General features: G+C 43.7%; 2 protein-coding genes and 1 long non-coding RNA gene across 4 annotated transcripts; 2 read left to right on the top strand and 1 right to left on the bottom strand.

Moving 5' to 3' along the window:
• Window positions 1-3,725, top strand: LOC307088223 (F-box only protein 30-like). Its single transcript, XM_079754050.1, has 3 exons — window positions 1-104; window positions 580-2,713; window positions 2,982-3,725. Exons 2-3 carry the CDS (start codon window positions 635-637, stop codon window positions 3,210-3,212), a joined length of 2,310 nt encoding a protein of 769 aa, XP_079610176.1. The 5' UTR covers window positions 1-104; window positions 580-634; the 3' UTR covers window positions 3,213-3,725.
• Window positions 3,726-4,152: 427 nt separating this feature from the next.
• LOC307087921 lies at window positions 4,153-6,787 on the bottom strand. Of its 2 annotated transcripts, XR_013812519.1 has the most exons (9): window positions 6,717-6,787; window positions 6,377-6,430; window positions 5,915-5,981; window positions 5,633-5,659; window positions 5,438-5,537; window positions 4,944-5,058; window positions 4,805-4,857; window positions 4,607-4,681; window positions 4,153-4,448 (listed from the first exon to the last, which is right to left on the bottom strand). It is a non-coding gene; the product is annotated as an uncharacterized lncRNA (long non-coding RNA). The 2 variants fall into 2 exon arrangements; XR_013812520.1 differs by lacking the exon at window positions 6,377-6,430 and having other exon boundaries at window positions 6,717-6,778.
• Window positions 6,788-6,996: 209 nt separating this feature from the next.
• knl1 (kinetochore scaffold 1) lies at window positions 6,997-18,479 on the top strand. Its single transcript, XM_079753960.1, has 26 exons — window positions 6,997-7,126; window positions 7,820-7,848; window positions 8,058-8,091; window positions 8,246-8,305; window positions 8,418-8,500; window positions 8,580-8,629; window positions 9,156-9,177; window positions 9,269-9,312; window positions 9,419-9,468; window positions 9,582-12,719; window positions 12,808-12,994; window positions 13,112-13,179; window positions 13,263-13,361; window positions 13,448-13,563; window positions 13,651-13,741; window positions 14,067-14,183; window positions 14,297-14,384; window positions 14,477-14,542; window positions 14,626-14,665; window positions 14,993-15,097; window positions 15,213-15,313; window positions 15,429-15,485; window positions 15,780-15,889; window positions 17,095-17,216; window positions 17,816-17,941; window positions 18,198-18,479. Exons 2-26 carry the CDS (start codon window positions 7,820-7,822, stop codon window positions 18,292-18,294), a joined length of 5,100 nt encoding a protein of 1,699 aa, XP_079610086.1. The 5' UTR covers window positions 6,997-7,126; the 3' UTR covers window positions 18,295-18,479.
• The last annotated feature ends 6,554 nt before the right edge of the window (window positions 18,480-25,033 follow it).

Here is a 25,033-nt window from a genome sequence, read left to right as displayed (position 1 = left end):
CAGACTATAGCCTGCTGCTACCACTAGCGGCGGTGGTTCTTTACTATCTAGTGACAAAGTATAACCGAATGGATAAAAATAAACGAGTGGGTCGCCAATAAATGGTAAGTAGGTTTCTGTTATCCAGTCGTCTAATCTGTTGCCTGGCTCTTTCAATGAACTTTTGGACACGACTGTCACTGAACTTCAGGAATTGGTGAACTGTTGCTAGCAAACATTAGCCTCGAAGTAAGTGGTGCCTGGTTAGCCGGCTAACGTAGATTTGTCACTGATGGGTCAGTTGTAAAGGTGTTGAATGAAGCCCGTCTCTTTCTCGTATGTAGATCAGAGTTGTCCATGTTCAATAGCATGTTGTATTCCCGGATGTTTACCGGACTTATTTAACTTTGGAGAGGGACAGCTGCCCAACTTTTTTTTTATAAGGCAGCGATTTTATAACCCATTCATAAGTTACAGTGCAGCTATTTGCTGTATGTTCATGCTGTATCACCATTTCACTACAACATTTTATAGACCAATACACCTAACAGTGAATTGCGCGTATTGTGCGTTCCACCCTTTTCTCTTTCTTTCCCTTAGTAAAGTGTACCCTGATCAGCGACGGCATCGGCATCATCAACCTCCAGCCTAGACGATGGAGGCACCCCACGAGCACTGCGCGTCCTGCGTGAACCTGCGGTGCACGACGAAACCCATAGCGGGCGCTTCCTGTGACCTCACGGCCTGTCCGCTGGCCTGCGGTGCGACGTTCCACTCCTGTAAGAGCGCCGAGCATCGCCTCCTCTGCCCGCTGGAGAGGGTTCCCTGCCTGAACAGCAGCTTCGGCTGCCCCATCACCCTGGTGCGCCAGAGGATGGCCTCCCACCTGGAGGTGTGTCCAGCGGGCCTGGTGTGCTGCACCATGGAGTGGAACAGGTGGCCGGTCAGTTGTCTGGACTACACCTCCCAGCTGAGCCGCGGCAGCAGCAGTGGGGGTGGCGTGGAGGAGCCGGAGCAGCTGGACATGGCGCTCGCCCTGCAGGACCAGCGCATGCTGCTCGAGTCCCTGAAGGTGGTTGCCATGGCGCCCACGAGGTGGGAGCCGGCTGTTGCCAGGACTAAAGTGCGCGGGGCGGCGCGTATGGATCTGCCAGAATCAGCCCCCGAGGCCTCGACCTCGTCCTCCTGCGAAAGTGGGCCTCGGCCCTCGCCGGGTTTGGCTCTGCCTCTTCCGCCCGGCTCCGCCAAGGAGAGGATAGCCAATGGGATCGACGGTTTGGCCGATGAGCACTATGGTCAGCTCTACGAGGCCACGCTGGAGACCGCCCGGAGCCTGGCCGCCGCTCTAGACGTGTTCCGCGCCGCCAACGCCCTCGAGTGCGGAGGAGGGGCGGGGGGCCAGAGAGGGGAGAGCGACGCCAGGGGAGGAAAGCTAACTAACGGGCTCGACGTTGCCGAAGAGGCCAGCGCCGTCGACGGCGAGCAAGAGCGCTGCCGTCGTCACAGCTGTCTGACCACCAGCGCTTGTCATCTTGGAACGCAGTTGCCAGGTGAGCCGTCGCCGGGGACGACGGGCCCCACAGCATGCCGAGGCCAGGACCAGGGGGACCCAAACACGGCCCCCCCTCCCCCACAGGGGAATCCTAAGGAGCTGTGTGTAGCGCCGTACGACCGGCCCCACGTGGTCCCGGGCGTTGCACAGAGGGCTGGTCACGTGATCCTGGAGGACAGGGGGCTGGCTGTCTTGGACGACAGGGGGACTGAACACCGCCCCAACAAACCCCCGGGGTTTCGACATGTCGTAGGGCCGCTCGCATCGGCCGCCGGCCGGAGGGGCCCCCTCCCTGGCCGATCTCATCCCACCTCGCCCCCCTCGTTGGAGGACCGCTCGGTGGACACGTCAGACCTTGAGCAGGGGGCGGACGACTCGACGGGCCTGGGGGAGATGGACCCAGTGGCGGCCGCCCTCCTCTTCTGCCTGGAGGAGTCCAGGGAGTGCCGGCGGATCTCGGACAAGGTGCGCGTCGACGGGCGCCGCGTCGACGTCGGCACGCAGACCTTCACTTTCCCGGCGGCCATTTTGGTCACCAACACCAGAGTGGGTGAAATGGCCTCGGCCTCGGCGTGCGACCATGCCGCGCACCAGCTCTCGTGCCCCAGCCCCCTGCGCACACTCCGCCTGGGCCTGGCCCTGGAGAGCCTGGAGGTGGGGGTCCCCCACGGGTGCTTCCTCCCGTTCCAGCCCCCCTACCAGCACACCTTCTCCTTCCTGTGCGGCCAGGCATTCCGCAGGGACCAGTTCTCCTGGCACTCGGCAAACGTCCACGCAGAAATCCACGCCGGCCTCAGCGGCTGGATGGAGCACCGCTGCCCCCTGGCGTACTACGGCTGCACTTTCTCCCAGCGCAGGCTGGGCCCCGCCGGCCAGGGGGGCCGGGGCGGAGCCCGGGTGGTCCACGACGGGCGGCTGCAGTCCTTCGGCGTGCGGCCATGCCCTGGCACTCCTCTTCTCCAGGCTGGGCCGCAGTCGGACCAGCTCACAGGACTGCCCATGGAGATCCTGTGGCACATCGCCGGATTCCTGGACAGCTTCAGTCTGTGCCAGCTGTCTGTGGTGTCCCGCGGCATGAGGGACGTGTGTTCCAGTCTGCTCCAGACCAGGGGCGTTGTGGACCTGCAGTGGGAGAGGAGGCTGGGCTCCCAAGGCACCGTCTGCTGGCAGGTTAAAAACAAAGTCAGTTTTGGGAACACACACGCACACACACACGATTTTAGAAACATATATTTCCCTAAAGAAAATGCTTATTTTATAATTTTGCTGGTCAGCTTCTTGTAAACTGGTTTCTCAGATGTTTGCGATGCAATTATAAGTGTCTGAAGACTCTGGTTTTGGTTCTCCAAAAGCTCTTTGGAGCTTTCCAAAAGCTCTTTGGAGAACCAATGGCGAAGAAGATTAATATTATTATTATAGACATGAATCAACCTGTGTCGTCCTGTCGTAGGTGTGGAGATTCAGCACGGCCTTCAGCGCCGTCACCAAGTGGTGCTTCAGCGACCTGCCCAGCATGTCGGACCACCTCAGGGAATGCCGCTTCAACACGCCGGAGCCCCAGACAGAGCCCGTGCCTCTACCGGCCATGTGCACAGCACGCGACCGGCAATCCCTCCGGCGCCTGCTCCGCCCCGTGGCCCAATGCCACCACGTCACGTGTCTGTCGCCGCACGCTTTATGAACACAACGTGGCTTTAGCACTTCACGTCGACAGGGTTGTTGTTTATTTTGCACAACATGAATCACAGAATGTGTCTTATTCAGGAGCTGCAGGAGACGACTGCCTTAATAAATTGCAGTAAACGGTTATCGTACCCTGATGACTGAGATCAGACACTGGCAAACGGGAAACATGCATTAGGGAACGTTGGGCCAGATAACCCATGACGACTGGATCATAGTTACCCAGATGAGTCTCGGGTGTGTTTTCTACAACTACCTGGTAGCTAGGCTGAGATGAGAACACGGAAGTTATGCTCGCACTTTAAAAACCTCCCGTCACTCCCTCCCTCTTCCAAAAAATCGAATGGTTATGAGATATTAATGTGCTTCACCTGGAAACAAACCAGCAAAATGGATGCCGGACATGTTTTGCCACCATTTAATTCAATGTTTTATAAAGTACATTTGGGTTACACTGGTTTCTTAATTGTGTGTATGTATATATATACTCTCAACTGCCTTGCCAGTTTTTTTTTATCTAGCTTTCAAATGTTTGAGCCAATGCCTTGGTATAGATTTTGCCATTGTTTCTCATTATTCATAATGTCCACTAAGTGGAGACAAATGCTTGTTTTGACAAGAACAAGTACATGAGTAATAATTATTATCTTGCACCATTCAGGCTCCTCTCAGTAGAATCTCAGCAGCTGACCTTAAGTCCCGAATCTACATCAGGTGTTACTTGTCGATTTTCTTTTTGGGTACTGCTTCCTCTGCATTTTCTGACATAACCAACAGGGATTGAATTTTCATGAAATGCCTTTGTCATAAAGTAAAGGCAGTGGCTTTAAATTGGGACAGATTTTGTCATTTATGTCGATAGCATAACCGAAAGTAACAGTCGGTTGAACTTAGAATAATAAAACTTCCTGAAGTCACCAAAAATAAGATAACAGTAATGATTCATAGCGTTGGTTTATTGAGCACAACAAATATGTGTTTTAAGAAAATTAAAACCTTCCTTTTGATATCTTTCCAATGCTACCACTACTGTTAACGATACAGTATTTTGAAATAGCAAAAAACAAATATAAATCAAAATGGCACCCCATGAACCCTACATTTATTCAATTAAGAGTTGCTCAGCTTCTTCAAGGGCTTTTTCCATTTCCAAAACCTGTAGGGAAAAGTCCTCTCTTTCCTGCATGACATGTTCTTCGTCTCCGTGTAGATCTGCTATGGCCGTTTGGAATGCCTAAACATAGTTTAAAGGGATACATGTTAGTAATGTCAGCTTACAGTAAAAAAAAAAAAAGCTGATAGGGATAAAATAAATACCCCAATCAGCTGGCAAATGTTATTTGAGAAAAAAAAGTGGAAGAATGCCTGGTATGATCCAACAGATTCCCTTACTTTCAGTTGTTCAAGTTGCTTTGAGCCGATATCGGTGAAGTTCCCGAGTTCTTTTATAAGGTCTCTGGATATGTTCTGAAATTCAGATCATGCATGACAACTCCTTAGTATTGGAAATTCGTATAGCAGTATTTCATAAGCAGATATTCATGTCAAGCCAGTGGCAAAATAAGCCAGAGTGAAATAATAAATACCTACCGTCACTTCTTTTCCCTGATTTTTAGAAGGTTGGGCAATGGCATCACCTGAAACTAAAACATTCACCCCGTTATTCATGGCCATTTAAAAGCAGCAACAATTTAGTTGGCTATATTGTTTCAAGTCCAAGCTCATGTACCTGGGTCTATCTTTCCAGCCACTAGGAGAACGTGACAGTCATTAAGGCGTTTCTGGATATCTGCATTTTCCTTCTCCAGGTCTTTGAACTGCAGTCCCAGCTCAGTAACTTTTTGCTGCAAAAAACAACAACAGTGAACAGTGTTTCCCGCAGGATTTTTTTCAGCAGCGGAACCCTCTAGGGGGGTTCACACAGCAGCGGCGGCGCGCCGCTGCTGTGTGAATGTGGGGGAAACACTGGTGAAGTTAAGCGGTGCCTTGTGGTATGGGTTGACATTTAGACAACTTTAATGGAAGAATGATTTTATTTTTTCATTGTAGATTGGCAAGTATATCAATCTGGACCTACAAATGACACTGATTCAACTAATACCCTTGTGACTGTTTGCACAAAAATGCAATACAAATGATCGAAAATAGGTACATTGAGCTAGAGAAGATATATTTAGTTTGTGAAGACCTGAAAGGGTGAAAATATTACACATTTGTTTTTACCTGGGACTCCGTGAGAATATTCTGCAGCTGCTCATTTGATGCCAACAAAAGCTGGTTTTGGTCCTTCAGCTCTGCCTGTTGCCCATATCTAGTGGATGCTCTATCAAAGAGAAGGCAATGTGAAGTAATTCTACATGATGTTCATGGTAACGTTTAATTGAAAAGCACTTGGAAGTATATTTGTTCATAACTCACCCTTTAAAAACTTTGGGAGCATTTTTCCTGAAAAATAGATATACATATTAATTTACCAACCCGTTTCTTTTTTTAAGATGCAAGATGATCATCGTCAAGATCTTTGCTGACCTATGATACTGAACATTGTGAAGAACATATAACAGTGTGGTCGCCCAATAAGACCTACATAATACAATTATTAATAATGTGGAAAAATAATATGCACTAATGGTGCCCATGTTAGTTTGTGGATTGGCAATTAATATCCCTAAACTTAAATTTAAGAAGCTGATTAGTTACCTTTGTGCGTTCTCCTTTTGAGGTTTAAGATTACCCCCCTCTTTCATTTCGAGAGTAGGATGTGCAGCTGTAAATTATTCATAACATTGGGTTAAATAAATATATATAACGCATACATTTACAAGAAACTTCACAGAAAATATAACGAATTAAACTGACTTTCCATAAGTGTACATTGGTGGAAACTATCGCAGACTTTTTTCAGACCAAAACTAAGTGGAAATCGCAAAGAGTGCAAATGCAAGAGCTCTCATCAGTCGGCCAAAGTTTCAAACACTAGTGGCTTAACTCTAGCATCATTCAGAGATAGATTGTGACCAAAAATACATTCATTTACATAAAAATCTTCGACATTACCACTTGAACTAGGTGAGGAGATAACGTAACGTTATCGCATCTGATAGTTTAACGTTAATGGTAAGCATTACGTTACTACACATTACTGGAACTCACTAACGTTACCTTTGGGGATTTTTGAAGACATTTCGGTTGCTGAAATATGGACCAAAGTCAGCTCTAGAAAAACACAATTAAATAAATGTAACATGCTGCTTGACATTTGGCGTCATTAGTTAGCAACGATGTTTATTATCCGAATTTAAACTAGGCGCAGAGATTAATAAAGTAGCATCTCTAGTGAGGTCGCTAGCTGCCTGGATTATGTTGTGCATATCTGTCCTCAGTTGAGTTTTAACCCAACTAATTTCTATCAACAGCCGTAGCACCGTCAATCGTAGCATTAACTAACTGCATGAATATGCCTTCCGCAGATACACTGTAAGCAAAAATATAACATTCTTACTTCTTTATTATCCGATGTCAAAAATTATCTTCAAATTTGAAAAACTGCCCCCCTTATTCGGTCATATCCTGTTTGCCAAACGAGCTTCCTGTATTAAATTTTAATTGTAATAATTTTATAATTTCGTTTTCAACGTAAATCCTTCGTATGGATTAGATAGAGAATATATTCTGATTAATTCTTATGCTCGGTTAAAAAGTAAAGGTAGGTAAAGCTTCCAGCGCGAGTATCCTGAACATTTGAAAGGCATAAATGTTAAACAGCGCATGCGTAAAGGCGGGTTTTTCAAAAACCTTAACGTCAATGTTGTTCGGCACAGTTATGGAGTTATACCATGAAGGTTTATTGTGTTGAGTAAAGACAAAGCCCACCTTTTATTCCGACCCGTTGGAATTTTTGACATATTCAAGGTATAGTCACTATTTTCGTTTTACTGGGGCAGTCATTGACAGCTAGTTTTACGCAGCTGATCACATGCTATAGCACATAGCTGCTACGTGCTAGGGCTAACTAATGCTCTCAGCTAATGTTATATTATACCAAGTGTTTTACTCTTTAGTGATTCACTGCCCAAATAACGCCAAACATATTAATGCAACAGTATGGTCACTAGTATAACGATCAACAGTTACGTTTGAAAGAATATTTGTAAATAAGAATGATGTTTGATTGACAGGGTGATTTGAAATGGTGCTTTGTTGATGTGGCGTAATGCATGCATTAAAGCATACATTCTAAACTTAATTGTCAGTATAAACAGGTTATGGAGGTGAAACAGACTGGCAAGTTGGCCACGTTTAGTTTGCATTAACGTTACCTCGTTAATTATAGCCGACCTAACCTGATTCAATGACCTTTCTTGATCTAGCTTTACAGTATAACTTTTTATTTTCGAAAATGAGAAATGAGGTTAAATGTTTAATTGTAGTTCTGTCACCTTCAATGCATGAGGGGTGACTGGTGGGTGAGCTTATTATGTAATGGCTATCAAATCTATAACATGATCTATATTTCAGAATGCAATAGTGGGGTCTTCTTTGTTAACTTTGAATTGCAAATGGTTTTTTTGTAACAATGATTTGTTTTTTTTATTCCAATTGTAGATGGAGTCGCCTGACCCTCTAAAGAATATGTGAGTGACTTGTTCACAAAAATTACTACTGATGTTAAAGGGGATTTTTTTACATTGTCACAAACATAATTCGTTTTTATGGATTGAATTCCCTTCATCATTAAGCTTTTGGTTTAAACTAAACTACAAGACTCAAACTATGACATAAAGAGTCCATTTGTAGTCATCAGTACACTGGAATTACATTTGTTTTATAATTTATGTTGCAGGGCAAATGTTGGAAAGTCCAGGCGCCGCATTTCGGTTAGTAAAACGGATTTAAAATCAACCCTTTTTTCCCTTTGTTATTATTGTTATTGTTATTATTATTAATAATAATAATACATGGTCTTTGTGAAAAATAATGTGCATGGTATAAATATTTGATGACTAATGGTTTGTTTTAATCTGTTGTAAGATTTTAAAAGCGCCACGGAGATCTGTCGATTTTGCTGACCCAGAGCTTGTGGAAACTCCGGTAATCACTTATGTATCTGATATGCCAACCAAACCATCAAATTTAGATTTTTCCAAAATATAATTCTCACATCATTGTACTCTTTATGTTTCATCTTAATTATTTAAAAAAGGTTGAAGTTGCCATGCCTGTGGAAAAGAGGAATTCAAGAAGAGTCAGTTTTGCACCTGCAACTGATGTTCTGCTATTTTCAAAGTAAGATACATTAGCTTTAACAAAAATATTTTGTTCACCACATTGCTGTTTCACATTTAATTGTCATCTTATTTTTTAGGGAAAATAGAAACGGCTCACCGGTCCGAAAACCTCTACAAGACCTAAGTGGTAAGTAATAATGGTGTGTGTGTGGGGGGGGGGGACACTGGATGCCGGTGAAACATAACAGACTTATCCATCGCAAATGTACCAACTGCATGGACAGCATATGTTACGGGACAATTAACTCACTTTATCACGTATACTCTTTCTTGTTGGGGCGACATTCATGCTAGGGCACAGACAAGGAACAAAGCATTTGATGCCATTATGAGCCTATCCTAGGTTTATATCAGTAAAAAAAAATAGAATAACTAAATATACATACATTTATTATCAGAGCTACCTTGGGTTTAAATCAACTATATATATATATAGTGCCGATTTGAAAATTGTGACATCACAAAACTAGACGAACCGTTACACCGTTGTGTGTGTTCTTTTTGGTGTGTTAGCGCAGATACATTTCTGATTGATAGTTTGATTGAGGCCTACTGTTAGCTCTCTCCTTTTTCAGAATATATATAAAAAACATTTTAGACCATAAACTGGGCTTAACTGAAATGATTCCTTAATTTCTCCCATCTTTTCATAGCCGCAATTAATCCTGGCAACAGGTAAGTGGACTTCCAAAGTACATCTCAAATAATGTCTGCTACCAAAACCATTCTAACATTTTTGTGCTTCTCCCATGTTATCCATTTAAAGAAACCCTATAGGTGTCATTGAAAAGGAGAAACAACCAATCGCTGGTAGGTAGCCAAATTGAATGAAATAGCTTTTACTTGGAATTATTAATACATCCTTGAAACAGTGCTGATAATTTGGTCCTTTCCCAATCCAAACGGTACATTTTAGACATGGAGAACTTGTTGTACGCTCCTTTGCAAACTTCCCAACAAAGAAAGGTGAGGTTTAAATTGATCAACTTCTTGGTATAATTATCAACATTACCCTACTCATAATGAGTATGAACAACATCCATGTATAACATGGATTCTAATTTGTATTCTTCCCCCAGGAGGTATCTATGGTCACCCATGATGCAGAAGATTTCTATGGAGAGAAGACGATGATGTTTTCTGCCCATGATGCTGATCTAGATGTTACACACAGTCACACTGTTATGATTACCAATGAATCAGACTTGCCCTATCAAGATGGTGAGATGCTCCCTTCCTGTGCGAACTTGGATTTCTTTATGTTCATGGACAGGAAGAAAGCTGAGCCATGTACTTTGCCTAAAATCTCTTCCTCATCAGTGCGCCATTTTGATCCGGAATTTGAAAAACTCCTAGCCAGCTTTTCTAAGCCAAGTTTGCCCAAGGACAATTCTATGCTGCACAAAGTGGAACAAAATGTTCCACTGACAAGAAGTCAGACTGTTGCTATTGACTCCAAAAGCCTCCATGCTGTGACTACGATGACAAAGAAACAGGGAATGAGTCGGTTTCCTATCACAGATCCCTTCAAAAACAGTGAAGACTTAGAGCTTGATATGGACTTTACAACGTGTCAAACTAGGGTCATTGAAGAAAAGGATTTTGATTTGGGAAAGCCCTCTTATACTGTTACTGCTGGAGGATCAGTAAGAGTAATGGCTGACCAACGGGATATTGCATTGAACCTGGTAAAGATGGCCACTGATAATTTTGAAATTGATAACATGGAAATGACACAAAGCCAGACCGCTGCCAGTGTATGCCTACATGGAGTCGAGCCATTGCAAATGAGTCAAGATATTCTGAAACCTAGCACAGAGTGGAATAACCCATCAGAAGACGATGACATGGAATTTACAACCTGTGACACTGGAGTCTTTGAAATGAAAGATGTCGATGTACCTGCAAAACGTGCAAGTATGGCTCTCATGGCAGCGTTTACAAAAGCATCTACGCAGATCACCTTACAGAATGAATTTGGCGGGGAAATGCCTGAGAGCCTGCATTCAAATACATTATTACGCTCTGAGGATGTCATGGATGGAGTGACCAGTAGATGTGACGGGTTTGAGCGCTATAATTGTGAGTCTGATGATATGGAAATAACAAAAAGTCTGACTGTGGCAATCAATGACAAAAACCTTAATCCGGTCAAGACTTTGGGGAACAGGCGAAAGAGTTTGGCTTTTGCGGCTACTTGCGGTAAAGTAGATGATGTTGCAGAGAATGGCTATTGCGAGGATAAAATCCAAACTGAAACTGACTCGGAGATGGAGTTCACCAGGTGTCAGACAAGACTAATTGAGACCAAACATCTTACTTTTGTGAAGCCATCACTGAAGATTAGTAGTGGAAAATGTTTTCCCACACTGGATTCAAATGCACATCTCCAGATATATATGAATGCTGGGGAAAATTCCAAGGGTTCCCAAAATGTCGCCAACATTTTCCCTGAAGCCAACAAGGAAAATGAAGGGCACACCTTGTCATTTTCCTGTGACAAGGTCACAGGAAGACGTGACGGGTTTGAGCGTTATAATTGTGAGTCTGATGATATGGAAATAACAAAAAGTCAGACTGTGGCAATCAATGACAAAAACCTTAATCCGGTCAAGACTTTGGAGAACAGGCAAAAGAGTTTGGCTTTTGCGGCTACTTGCGGTAAAGTAGATGATGTTGCAGAGAATGGCTATTGCGAGGATAAAATCCAAACCAATACTGAAACTGACTCGGAGATGGAGTTCACCAGGTGTCTGACAAGACTAATTGACACCAAACATCTTACTTTTGTGAAGCCATCACTGATTTTCCCTGAAGCCAACCAGGAAAATGACATGAACACCTTGTGTTCTGAGGATATGGAGCTGACTAGCAGTACAGGCATTTCAAATACACTGTTTCACAGGGGAAGGAAAAGTCTAGCATTGTTCAAAGAAAAATCGCCTGGCATGCATGTTAATGTGTTTAACATGAGCTCATCCGAATCCGGGAATCAAGATGAGATTGACATCGCAAGAAGCCACACTGTTGCGATTCAATCAAAGGATGTCCATTGTCAAGATGATTCCTCTCAAAATTACTCAGAGGTGACTGGACCACCTGAAGGCTTGTCTCCCAATCACTCTGGAAGTCGAGAAAACCTTGGTGACCATCTTAAGAACGGATCACATGGATTGACTGCTTTTGGAGGTATGAAAGTGGCCCAAAATGGAACTATTCCTAACTATTCCTCTAACTTTTCTAGATCAATGTTTTCATTAGATGGCAAAGTCACCAAAGTCTCTGACCTCAATCATCAATTGGATGCGTCACAAAATGATGTGAAATCTAGACCACTTTCAGTGGATAAGAATAGCCCTGGGAATGCTGATGCATTTAGTGCATCATCTGAATCATCGACAATGCAAAAGAAAGATGGTTCTGACCTCAGCCAAGAAAACTGTTCTTTACCATGTGGATTAGAAAGCTCCCCATGCATTACAGCTGCAGTTGACGGAGTTGATGATACCTCTTCTACCAAGTCTAGACGAATGAGTTTGGCGGATCTACAATTTAAAATAAGGCGCATGAGCCGCCTGCTCAATGAACCCACAGAGAGGATTGCTGTAGACGTTTGCGATGCACCCTTGTCTCAACCCAAATCTGCCTCAGACGGAATCTCTGATAAAACCGACTTGACTGCCCTACAACATAATCCTGAAATACAGACGACAGACAATGCAGACTATAATCAACCAGAACAGTCCGCTGAAGAGCAACAACCCTGTGTAACTGCTCCTCTGAAGTTGAATAGAAGAAGCCTCTTATCCAGACTGTCAATGGGAAACCTTTTGCCCAAACGCCCACAAAAAATCAAAACAACTGACCCAAACAAGGTAAGCAGCAGTTGCAGGACGCCTGGGAAAGAACACGATTACGAAGTAGCCACACATCAGCTGAGCAGCGGCATGAGTGACAACATTGTCGATGAAGTTCTTCCTAACATCAGCAGTGACGAGGATATGTCTATGGTCAACGAGAATCCACAATCCACCAATGAAGATGGTAGTCCACTTCATGGGCGACACTTGCAAGGTACGTCAGAGGAAGTAGTATGGGAACTGTCGCCTGGTCATCCAAGTGACTCCCAGTGCGAGAGAACTTCACCAGTAGATGGCGAAGACATGATGGTGACAGAAAAAAGGAGGAGGATCTCTTCGGACAGCACCATAGAAATGGTAGATGAAGTAAAATGGTTTTCATCGATTGTGTTTTGTAATGGGCCTTGGTGACCTATGCATCCTTATCTTTATGTTGTTTCCCCAGCTAATCCAGTCCCCAGAGAAAGGAAAGTGTATTGGCACATTTCCTTTGACTCCAGCAGCCATGACCAAGGCTATAGATGTATCTAACCGTGGCACATTACCTTTGACTCCAGCAGTCATGACCAAGGCTATAGATGTACCTAACTGTAGCACATCCCAGCTCAGATCTGAAACAACATTTGAATCGAGTAAGTTCTTACACTAAAGTGATTCTAATTGACTGTCTGGTTAGCCTTGTTGCTCTCACACTTAATGTTTCATCCCTTTGGATTTTGTGTCTTGAGTCAGTTTTATATATTTTTCAGCTCTCAAACAAAGCTTGTTTGAATCCCAGCTTGAAGGCCATATGGACTATACCAATGATTTCCAGAAGGTATACCTACAACCTACAGAAAGAAGTAAACCATTTATTCTTTCAGTAGTTAATTGTTTAATTATTCTCTCCTTCAATTCTAGAACATTGCGGATGAAAGAATAACGGTATCGGAGTTCTTTCAACTCTTAAACATCGATTTTGTTATTCACAATCCTCGACAGAGCATCCTTCCGGGCAAAGTAAGACTAAGTCTCCCCATCGGATAATGATCCAGATTAATAAACTAATAGCTATTAATGAAACGTTTTGACCCACTCGTATGCAGCTTGCATCCCATCTGGGTCACACGCCAGAGGACCTGCTAAAGAACCGGCACATTAAACATCCCAAGCAGATGGTGTATGAGGCAGAGCACAAGAACCTTGCAGAGAAAGTTGAGAGGTGGGTTTAATCCTGCACTTTGTTACCAAGCTCGAAGGGAAACCAGTGAATGCGTTCTCATATACGTTTTATGTTTTCTCTGCCCAGGTTAAAGTCTCGAATGAAGGACCAAGGAAGACTTTTACACACTGTCAACCAACCTCTTTGGGAAGAGTTGAAATGTTTTTCAGAGGATGATGTAATTGCTTTATAGTTCTCTCTTCTACTAATTAACAACTTATCATGGGAGCAAAATTGTTATGAAAGTATCTAGAATTCAAGGCAACTGAAGCAAAGTAACTTGGACGATAACAATGTGGCCAGGTCTTTAGTATATTATTACTTATTACTCCTGTACACCGGTCGGTTCAAATGGGATGCTAAGTGCAGCAAGGTTATAGAGAATAAGTGTTTTTGGACAGGCAGGTGTGTAGTTAATGTGAGAATAAGGAAATTTATGTATTTCACATGCAAGTAATTTAATAAATATGGTGTGAATCTAATGTGTATTTTTTCATCCACAGCTGAAAAGATTTGGTTCGAAGATGAAGGAGAGAAGTAACTTTTTCCGGAAAAGAAGCAAGGTTCAGTCGCATGAAATGAAAGAGGCTCTATATTCAAATCTCCTACAGGCTAATCTGGTAAGGGGAGGCCATTCATCTGTTCTTATCCTATGTGGCCCTTTTTACTTCATTCTCACAGCTAAAACAAAACCTAAAGGTGGAAATGTATTTGTTACTTTATTTTTTCTTAGGAGGAAAGGCAGAAGTTGCGAGGGAAGACGGAGGAAGCCGACAGGATGCTGCAAAGTTTGGACGACTGCATCCAGGAACTAGAAACAGGTAATGAGACACTGAAGGAAATGACACATGAGTACAGGGTCAGCCATTCAAGTAAATTTGTTATTGTCAACTTTGTTATTGTTATTTCCCAGAACTTGCAGCAGTTGAAGAAAACGGTTCAGATGACAGCAAACTGACTTTGAAGTCAAGTCAACAAGGTACATCAAGCAAAATATATTAAAGATTACGTGAAATATTTATTGACATCAAGAATACATATATAATCCCCTTCTATTTGCAGGATTGGAGAAAGTCACAATAGAGATTGCTGATAAGGAAAGGTGTGTATGTGTGTAATGTTTGTATTGTATGTAATGTGAATTTTATCACATTGTTAATCCCTGCACTCATTAAGCCTTCGATCATATGAAAATACATCAATTTACCTTTTGTCAAATAGACCAGCTTGTGTTCTCGACCAGTTGAAGTGTTCTATGGTTATATTAGCTATTTGTTTATTTTATTGAACCTTTATTTATTCTGTATATCTCTCATTGAGGTTAGGCACCTCTTTGTCAAGAGAGACTTACTAGCTGTACATTTCTGTCCATTACTATTTTATGTATTGCTATCTATCTGTCAATAATGCCTGCTTGTGTTTGCATCAGACAAATATGTGAAATGGAAGTGCAGAAGAAGTGCAACATGGACCAGGTGAAAAGGCTTCAAGTGGAGATTCAGGATTTGAATGGCCATATCGCACTGCTGCACAGGTCAGCATACATTAATTTAGTGGTTGGTGATGGTTTAATAAAACACACGTTCATTCTTTCCCTCACTAACTTTTTCTAACCCAAGTGTTTCCCCTTCTGACCCAACCCAATGCAGGCTGAATGAGTGGAAGCTGGCAGAGAGAAGGGCCGACTGTGACGTCTACTCCTTCCTCTATGGATCGCTGCTTTTAGAGGTGGTCTTTGATACGGGCGCCGGTAAGGACACTTGTTGCTCATGTCTAGCAGGAAACCCTGGTATTGTGATCCGTCACTTTGCAACAAAAGTCTGTTTCTACTCAAATGTGAAGACTAAATGTTTTCTCGTTATCAGGTGAAGGGCCCGATGAGAGGAATATCTTGGACATCAATTTCAAGCTGGAATTAGATGGTGAGGGCAAAGAAAACTATGTTTACATGTGATTTTGTTCAACCACACAGTATGTTAATGTTGTTTTCGCTGAATGCTGTAAACAATAAATATTACATACTATTTCACTATACACACACACACACACACACACACACACACACACACACACACACACACACACACACACACACACACACACACACACACACACACACACACACACACACACACACACACACAAAATACGGTATATAGACTACACTACATTTTCCAGTATTATTTATTCATGGAATTTTGTTTGGGTCCAACCAGAGGAGAAGTCGGCGTGCCATGCCCGTCTCGTTCACACACTCGTGTCAGAGTTCATCAGCGGACAAAGACCCTGGGTGGGAAAATATCCTAGCAGCCGATGCGTCCCTAAGGTAAGCCATCAGAAAACTTATTATATATTTTATTAATATAAAAAAATATCTTGAGGGTTGACCGATTTTTCTCTCTTCTCAACGGGTCATGCTGTTCTCCCTCCGTTTGAAAATGGGTTGATAATTAAAAACGGGGTGGTTTCGGACTTTATATCATCATTGGAGATTTTCCTGGCCTTGAAATACAGTTCATGTGCACAGCTTTAGAGTGTGTGGCTTTAGCAGACCTCATCCAACCTTCTGAAACTCTGTTCATTGCCATTCATGTTACAGAATAGATTGATAATCTTAGCTCCATTGTGAGGGCTTTTACATACTACCTACATACTTCCAGTGCATTTCCCTCCTGCCATCCCTCCGGGTTCATCTAATTTAACTAATGGCCAAGGTGTGGAGGAATAGCCAGGTTATACATGAGAGCTGCTTTGATTGTACTTTGTACAATTGTACAAGATCACCTACATAAACACACCTAATTAAACACATGCATTCTGCCTCTTCTTCTGACCACATGCACATAAGCAACACATGCCCCCCATATCCTAACCCCCTCCACGGAGCCCAGGGAGGGGTTCAAGGCCCCGGCCAGCAGGGGGCCCCCTCGCTCCTGGCTCAAGTGGAACCAATGGGAGTCTCTGCATCTGGTTGGAGGGCCTTTTTTGCATGGTTTTATTTGAAACCACACATGAACTCGTTGTTCAGGTGGCCATGATACAGGAGTGTGTGTGTGTGGTGATGGCTGGTTTAACCCTTGCACGTTGATTACTCAATGTACAACTGGTGTGCAGCCTCACCCATCCCCCGAGTCCAATCAGTCTGACTTTAGCCTGCGCAGGCTGCTTCAGACCGCCATCATCCACACACACTCCATCAGAAGGGCCGATTCATACTGTTGAAAAGACCATAGAGGAGGCAAAGCTAAGGGCTGACGGTCCTATCTATGAACGGTGCTGCCCCCCCCCCCCCCAGCTGGGCTGACGGTCCTATCTATGAACTGGGCTGCCCCCAGCTGGGCTGACGGTCCTATCTATGAACTGGGCTGACGGTCCTATCTATGAACCGTGCTGCCCCCCTGCCCCCAGCTGGGCTGACGGCCCTATCTATGAACCGTGCTGCCCCCCTGCCCCCAGCTGGGCTGACGGTCCTATCTATGAACCGTGCTGCGCCCCCCGCCTATCTATTAATGGTGCTGACCCCCCCCCCAGCTGCTGCACGACGTGGCCCTGGTGGTGAGCCGCGTCCGGCTGCTGGGCGAGGAAGTGCGGCTCCTGAGGACCTGGGGTTCCGTGAAGTTCAACATCTCGGACATCCGCTGTGTAGACACGCGGTAACCGCTCTTCTCCTTTTTCCTTCAGGGGCAGAATAAACAGAAACTCTGTTTTTGATGATGGTATACATTGCCGCTTGTTTGTTGGTTTATCACCCTCTGTTGCAAGGTTTTATCCAGGTGTCATAAGCATACTTCTAGATACATTATCTTAGATTTTTCCACATTATCTTAGATTTCCAAGGGTAGTTATCAACAGGGGCCGGCCAAACTGTCTGGATCTAAGTGTGTGACGGATTAGCGGTAGCCATCTTAGTTGTTTAAGAAAATGCCTAAATGGCACTCTTATAGGGCACTGCTCTGTAAAGTCTTTATGTGAATCCCACAAACCCCCATATTATATTATATCAACGGGATTGGCACAACCCGGGGCAGGTATGCTGGTCATCTGTCTAAACAGCGAAGGGGCACCGAACACGCATGTCAGAGCAAATAAAGAATGAGAATCGTCTGTACCGGGCTAAAACGATACCCCTAACTGATTTCTCTAAGACACAGTATCTCCAAGCTGTGGATCCAGAAATGTATCTACGATAGTGTACTATATGTTAGAGTAAACGGTAAGCTACATGTCCCCTCTCCTGTCGTTCCGCCACTAGCGTTCACATCGTCTTCAGCAGCCTGGAGGCCATGGCTGAGTTTGAGTTGTCACTGGCAGTCACGATGGCCTACCCTTGTTCTCCACTCCAATTGCAGGACTTCAAAAATCATATTGGATCCACTAGGTGAGTTGGAGTTACCCATTTTCTTCTGGGATTTGATCCTTTTTAGATCATCATCATTTGATTTGCATATATGTCAATGTATCATACTTGCCTTACCGCCTTTACCAAAGTAATGTAGGCATTTACTCAAAGCACATGATTTTAGTGTGTACATGTCATTCCATCCCTAGTTCAATCCACTGTCTTCTCTCGTATTTGTCCTGTCTGACTATATTGTACATTAATCTACATGTTGACATATGTTCTTAACTTGCAGCGTACGCCGCCTTGAAGAAATTGTGTCGTCAGTATCTCCAGACAAAAACTACCTGATCAGAATTGTCAAGGCCATTCATACTGCGGTGCTTTCATGAAGCTCTACTGCCGGCCTGCTTCCACTCTGGTCATGCTTCACTTTGGAATTGTGCAAATAATTAAAATAGATTAGACTGTTAATGTCTTATATGTAGCTTGTTCTTCAGCTTCTTTACCTTCTTTCTGGTTAATATCTTTTTCTATGTTAAAAGTATTTCTCAGCTATTAGAAATGTCTTGTTGATCTTTACAAGGAAATCGATTACTTAAAAACTTTTTGTCTTGATTTATAAGAGATGGTAGTCCCTACAAATTAATGGGACGGTAATAGCAAATTATTACCAATGTTGCTCATGTTTCCTAAATAAACCTTCCATCTGAGAATGTGGTAGTTCTTTGCATCAGCATTACTTCATCTACATAAAGCATTCCTCAGCAGATTCTTAAATGTCAGACATCCTTAGCCCAGATTTGTGGACCTTCCCCAACTAAATTAAATGCAAGAAGGCGCCAATTTATATCTATCCATGCAATGTATGGCCTGTCTCCTATTAATTGTGTTTTTTTAAATACTTTTCATTAGTATTGCTTGCTAAGCTTGTATAGCCTTTAGGGGGCGCCATAGTGTAATTATTTGAGTCAAATGCTATATAAAATGGAAAAGGTTCAATTGTTTTGTTTTTTACCAATTAAAACAGTCCATTGTAGCCTATATTTTTAGGAAATTTAAGTTGATTATCGGTAAAAAGTTAATCCCCCACTCATCTATACAGCTAAAAGTAAAACAATATAGTTTTTTGCCATTGATCATTTCAGAGCCCTCAGTTGAAACTATAAGGCTAAATACTATTCGTCTATTTTTTATGAAACAAGGTATTCGTTCTTGAAGGCCATCATTCCATTGATTAAAAAGCATGGCAATACAAATGTGAACGTTTGACTGCCTGGTTCCTGCTTGTCAAAGATGAATGACAGGGACAGTTTCCTGGGGGGGTCATTTTCAGGGGTCATGTGGCCAGAGACGGCGTGCTGTGGCTGGGGTTGGGGTTCAATGGGGTCGAGGGTCAGGAAGCTTACAGGGTCACGGGGGTCAAAATGGAGGTTCCCCGCCGTCGATGTTGGGTTAGGCTGTCATTGGGGGCGCGTCCTCCTGCTCTCCTTCAGACAGTGCTCCTGTCACTCCCCGATTCTACTGAATGATTTCCTGCCACTTTTGAGCTGTTGAGAAAGGGCTAGATCCAGAGACTTTTTGTTTCCTTCATACGAGACCCTCGTCAATGTGGAGGGTCTCGTCTGTGGAGTTGCTCTGCATGTTCGTTTTTAATTGGTGTGTGTGTGTCTCTGACCCTGCCATCGACTCGTGTTCAATTCAGGGTGTCTGCTTACGGACATTGTGTGCTGCAGTTGTCCCCAGCCCCCCTATGATCCTGACCGAAATAAGTGGAAGAAAATGAGTGGTTTGACCTGTTTTAACATTTGAGACAAAGAGAAAACCTAAACAGGTCTTTGTTGAAGATATATATATATATATATATATATATATATATATATATATATATATATATATATATATTTCTAAAGAAATCTACGATCAGATCTGGTTCTGTTATGTAGTTTGTTTGTGCTGTCTCTCGCTCTATGACTGACTATATTTACTAACCTGATTGACATTGAATATACCCTCCTCGTGGGGAATATCTCGGTTTTGACTGAGCTATATATAATGGGACAATTCTAATGTTTGCTGCTTTGGTTCAGCAAAATATTAATTGACATATTGCATTAATTCAATTAAAGAATGTAATGATCTGTATCAGACTACGCCTGTAATCTAAGCCAATTGAAGGCTATGAATGATGTTTCTAGCCTACTTTTCACAAAGAAAGACATGCATATCAAGTGAACAGCATGTACTAGGCCCTACATTAGCATATATTGTTTTTAAGCTGGTGATTATAGTTTCTCACCACATCTTCACACGTGTGTGGAAAGAGACGCGATAAAACACACCAGGGACGTATCTGGCGATGCAATGCATTGTTTGCCCCACGAAGGGCTCTAATCGAGTAGAGTTGGTAATTTTGCGCTTAGCAACATGGCACAAATGTGTTTTTCCTGAGATCCAAGAGGGTAGTATTTCACCACAGTAACCACATTAAGGGTCCCGCCATTGACCAGTAATGCTGGTGTCACAACGCTTTCAAAACCCAATCCAGAATGTAAGGTTTGTTCACATGCACAATATAAAAGCAGATGAATAAACACACTGAGAAAATGCAGTGCTTTGGGCTGTCCTGTTTAGCTTCGAAGCCTACCATCATATATCATGGCTCTGAAATTGACAAGGCAACACTGCCAATGAATGAAAAATTAGTAAGCTAATATGGACTTCCTTCGTGATATGGACAACCTGCTGAGGAAGTCCTGTGTGTCTCACATGTTGCCATGCAATGAATAAGCATGGTAGCCTGGCTATGACGCACCCTCCTGAAGAGTTTCATTTGGGCTATGTTGGTTGCTATATAAATGATGTTTCTATGCAAATTCGGCTGTTTTATTCAATTGAAGAAGGTGGAAAACATTGGCATATATAACATAGCAGTGTTTATGTTATGACCAAAAAAAGGCTTAATTACATTTACATATGTATTATTCCTTTGTTATTTGCATGCACAGCCCAGTAGCACTCTACTACTGGGCCACTATGCCAGCTACCCACTCCACTGCTGGTGGGGTTTTTTTGCAGCAAAATGACGGATTGCTGTTGTCTCAAGAGACGCAGCCAACGTTTTTTTTCCTTAGGCCTCTATTTTGTTTCTACTCCCTTTGGTTTTCAATTGTGAGTCAGTGTGGCCATGTTGGTTCCTAGACACTACTTATCGTATTCATCTACACCGGTTGATATATCATCTTTTGAAGACTTAATGTTATTGAATGCTGTGAAATTTAAATGGGCTAACTCACCAGATGGGCCGCAGTAGGAGGAGAGAAAGGTTTTTTATTTTATTGTGATCACTCCCAGCGTCGAGCAGCAATACCAGCAGGGGTATTGAAGTCTGAAAGTAAGTCTGTTGGGTGAAGTTGTCAAATATCAAGAGGGGGTAAAATCATTGAAAACCTTTATTTGTACTGAGAAGTGTTGCAAATAAATGTTCCTGTGTACTATTTTCCCTCAGTAAGCTGATATTAGACATGCATATGGGTTGTGGATAGCGTGTGTGTGTGTGTGGGTGTGTTGCAGTGTAGATGCATTTATGCGTGTGTGTGTGTGTGTGTGTGTGTGTGTGTGTGTGTGTGTGTGTGCGTGTGTGAGGAAGGGGGGAGAGCTGTGGTGGTCATCGTTCTTTGATGATAACCTGGATTTTGGAGACACAAACACCCGGAGCCAGACATACCAAGCACCAAGACGTCATATGGCTCCAGGCCACTCCTGCTACTGTACTGGCTGCTCAGAGGTTATCGCTTTACCCGCTTTTAGGGGCATTCCGGGACCCCTCAATTGGCCCATTCACGCAGGTCACAACCACTGCAAGGCATGTTTTCCCATAGCGATGCAAATAAAAGGGACACAGTGGCCTCCCGCTCTCCCCCACCCGATCAAGGGCACACACACACCGACAAACACACACACACACACACACACACACACACACATACACACACAAAAAATGACAAACAACTCTTGTAGCTTGCACATACATAAACACACACACATACAAATACACAGAGACGCTTCCAAAAGAAGAGCTATGCAAGCCAAGCAGTTCATTCTTGGGGAAAAGACAATGGGTCTGGCCTGTTAAAATACCTGTGAGTGTGTGTGTGTGTGTGTGTGTGTGTGTGTGTGTGTGTGTGTGTGTGTGTGTGTGGTCGGCAGCTGGGAGAGGAGGGAGATCAAGGTTCAATGGTCTTGAGAACCACAAGGGTCATTACATTTTATTTGCCACTAAATTTCATCAAAGGAGCAATGGAGGGAAACAATGCATTATAGAGCGGCCCGTCAGCCAATCTAGGGGAGGTAAAATAAAATGGCCATCTTCACGGACAATGTGTTGTCGATTTCTTTAGAATCGCTCATATAGCATGGTGTAGGTAAGTGATGTAGATATGTGCTCTGTGTTATAGATTTTTGGGCTGTGTGTAAAATAACATGCACCAGAGCCAAAGAACTAGACTAGGATTCAAATGAAAGATTCAAATGAAGGATGTTGGATTGACCTGAAAAAGAAAAGTTGGGACCTTTTTCCATCTACCTTAAACAGTGCATTGTTCCATTTCCTCCCCAGAAGCCTCATCCCGCTATATTTAAGATAAATGTCACTGAGCTTGCGATTGCCATTCATCATTGACTTCAAAGACTACACTGATACAACTACAGTTGAATGTATGTATGTATGAACCACAAGGAAAGGAGCACCGAAAGCCTTGCATTCTATATGATCTCCCATCCTCTGGCAGACCAGCTATAAAGACCCCCCAGCATGACGCCTGACCCTGTCCAGAGAACACTATGGAAGGTCCGTCGGCTACAAGGAAGTGGAACAATAAATAGCCTTGACTAAAAATATGCTGCAGGGGTCACGTTGAAGGTATGTCGCCACAATACAAACGCCAGCACCATGGGCGCTGGGCCTGTGTGTGTGTGTGTGTGTGTGTGTGTGTGTGTGTGTGTGTTGGTATCGGTGTGGGGAGGGGGGGCTAGGGTCGAATTTATTCATTTTCAAAACAGGGGCTCCACACACAGATCAGGTTCCTCTGACTTTAGGTCCTACCTGGTTACAAGCCCCAACCATAGCGACCACGTCGGCGTGCCTTGCACCTGCTTGCATTGTGCCATGCCTAGTGATCAGCAGAGTTTAGCTTACAACTTACGGACGCAGACACACATGCGCGCAACACACACAACGTTGAACAATCACATGTTGGGCAATTCTTTTTGTAGCACGTGCTTACAACAAATAACAGCTTTTATTTTATTCCTCACACTTTATTCCAAATTATGAATTTTCCTCTTTGAGTATATATATATATATATATATATATATATATATATATATATATATATGTATATATATATATATGTATATATATATATATATGTATATATATATATCAACATTGCAGCTGGCTCAATACCACTTCAAAGCCTCTGAGGCCCTCAGTCGGCTTAAAAAAAAACAGGGCTCTCAAGGGGGCCCCCTGGAGACACGCGGCCCTCTGTGAAACCTGTTGTCGTGTGGAAGGATTTGCCGCTGTCTCCTGTAAGAGGTGAGTGGCGACTGACCATGCAGACTAGACTGGACCGAACACCCTGGGACTGTGAACAGAGGTACAGCCGGCACCATGGCTAAGTGCATTCTCTGGGGAAAAGTGTGCGTGGGGGGACCCCTGTACACCCACCAAGGGCCCCGGCTCTCTATCCTCCCCTGCTTGACCCCGACTGATAACTGTGCTATGGATAGAACACTTTAAGTCAGACTTTATGTTTGCTTCGTTCTTTCTTCCATATGTTTAGGCCTATCTTGGGAATCAAATAAGAAACGTTGCTGTCCCCTGTGTGCCAACAAAGTCGTATTGTGACTATAGCAGTACTATTGTTTTATTTTGTTACTTTGTGATGATGTGATATCAGCAATAGCAAAAAGCCAGGCTGTTTACCATTGTGGTTTGGTACCACAGATTACAACCGTGACTACTATGGTGAATAACTCCAGTGTGACCGAGTCATGATGGACCTAGAGCGAGAGAGAGTGAGAGCAAGAGAGCGAGAGCGAGAGAGAGAGAGAGAGGGAGAGGGAGAGGGAGAGGGAGAGGGAGAGGGAGAGGGAGAGAGACACACACACATAGAGACACAGCGAGACACAGGGAGAACAGGATAGACATTAAACTACAGACAGGAAGAGGTTCAGAGGCCTTAGTGACCTACAAAGGCAGGCTTCCACCTAAGCTTCAAGGAAGTCTGGCTTCCATCCGCCTCCTGCAGACGTTAATGGTGCAGGACTAAGAGGGCCCTGCACCAGCGTGTGTGTCCCCTGACCCCTGGCCCACTCCACTGACCCTCACCGAGGGGCAGATAACGGTTTGGCCTCTACAGTAAATGTTCGACTCTGTCCCTCAAAAGAGCCAATTATCAGATGAAAGCTCACACTGGAATATCAAGGTTATCTCTTAATTGCAACGTTAGGAGATCAACCCAATGTATTGCATTAAACTCCTTTGAAAATGTGTTTATAATAGTTGTGCGGCAAGTTTCACTAATAATTAGATAGGTACTAATACATTTCAAGTCTGTTTCTGTATGCGTGTGTATGTTTGTCTCTCTCTCTTTCTCTCTCTCTCGATGGCCAGAACGTATTTGATGGAGACTATCCAATCTCATAAAAGGGAATGATGGCACCATTTATTTAGACAAATCATATTCACAATTTAAAAATAACACAACAGCCCCCTAAACTACATCTCAGTCCAGTTCCTTGACCCCATGAACTGAGTGTGGTCCGGGGGGCTTTTTGTGAAAATGGGCATCACACTAGAGAAATCCAGTGACTCCTCCAGTACAATGCTCCCAGGCTGCGGGGAACCTCCCCAGCTTATCTGGACCTGCACATTGGCCCGGATCGGGGCAATATAAATCGGAGCTGCCCAGAAGAAAGACGCCTGTTCCCCTTTGTGGGGTCTGCACATTGTTTTGTCTTGGGGGGGGGGTGTATTTATTTAGATGTAAATCAGCTAGCAAAAGTGTTACATCCTGTCCTTGTGTAGTGGTGGGCGAGGGAGCCCTGGGGCTTGTTCGGTACAG

This window comes from Pollachius pollachius, assembly GCF_949987615.1.
Source record: "Pollachius pollachius genome assembly, chromosome: 16".
Taxonomy (NCBI): Eukaryota; Metazoa; Chordata; class Actinopteri; order Gadiformes; family Gadidae; genus Pollachius; species Pollachius pollachius.
The sequence above is the reverse complement of the archived record's forward strand: the minus strand, read 5'-3'. Positions and strand labels throughout refer to the sequence as shown.

What these genes read in the sequence shown, in the direction of transcription:
- LOC307088223 (XM_079754050.1), top strand. Translation starts at nt 635, where the DNA reads ATGGAGGCACCCCACGAGCACTGCGCGTCCTGCGTGAACCTGCGGTGC. An exon ending in GCTGGCAGGTTAAAAACAAA is followed by an intron (nt 2,714 to 2,981) that starts GTCAGTTTTGGG and finishes GTCCTGTCGTAG; the next exon opens with GTGTGGAGATTCAGCACGGC.
- knl1 (XM_079753960.1), top strand. Translation starts at nt 7,820, where the DNA reads ATGGAGTCGCCTGACCCTCTAAAGAATAT. An exon ending in CCTGACCCTCTAAAGAATAT is followed by an intron (nt 7,849 to 8,057) that starts GTGAGTGACTTG and finishes TTTATGTTGCAG; the next exon opens with GGCAAATGTTGGAAAGTCCA. An exon ending in CAGAGCTTGTGGAAACTCCG is followed by an intron (nt 8,306 to 8,417) that starts GTAATCACTTAT and finishes TATTTAAAAAAG; the next exon opens with GTTGAAGTTGCCATGCCTGT.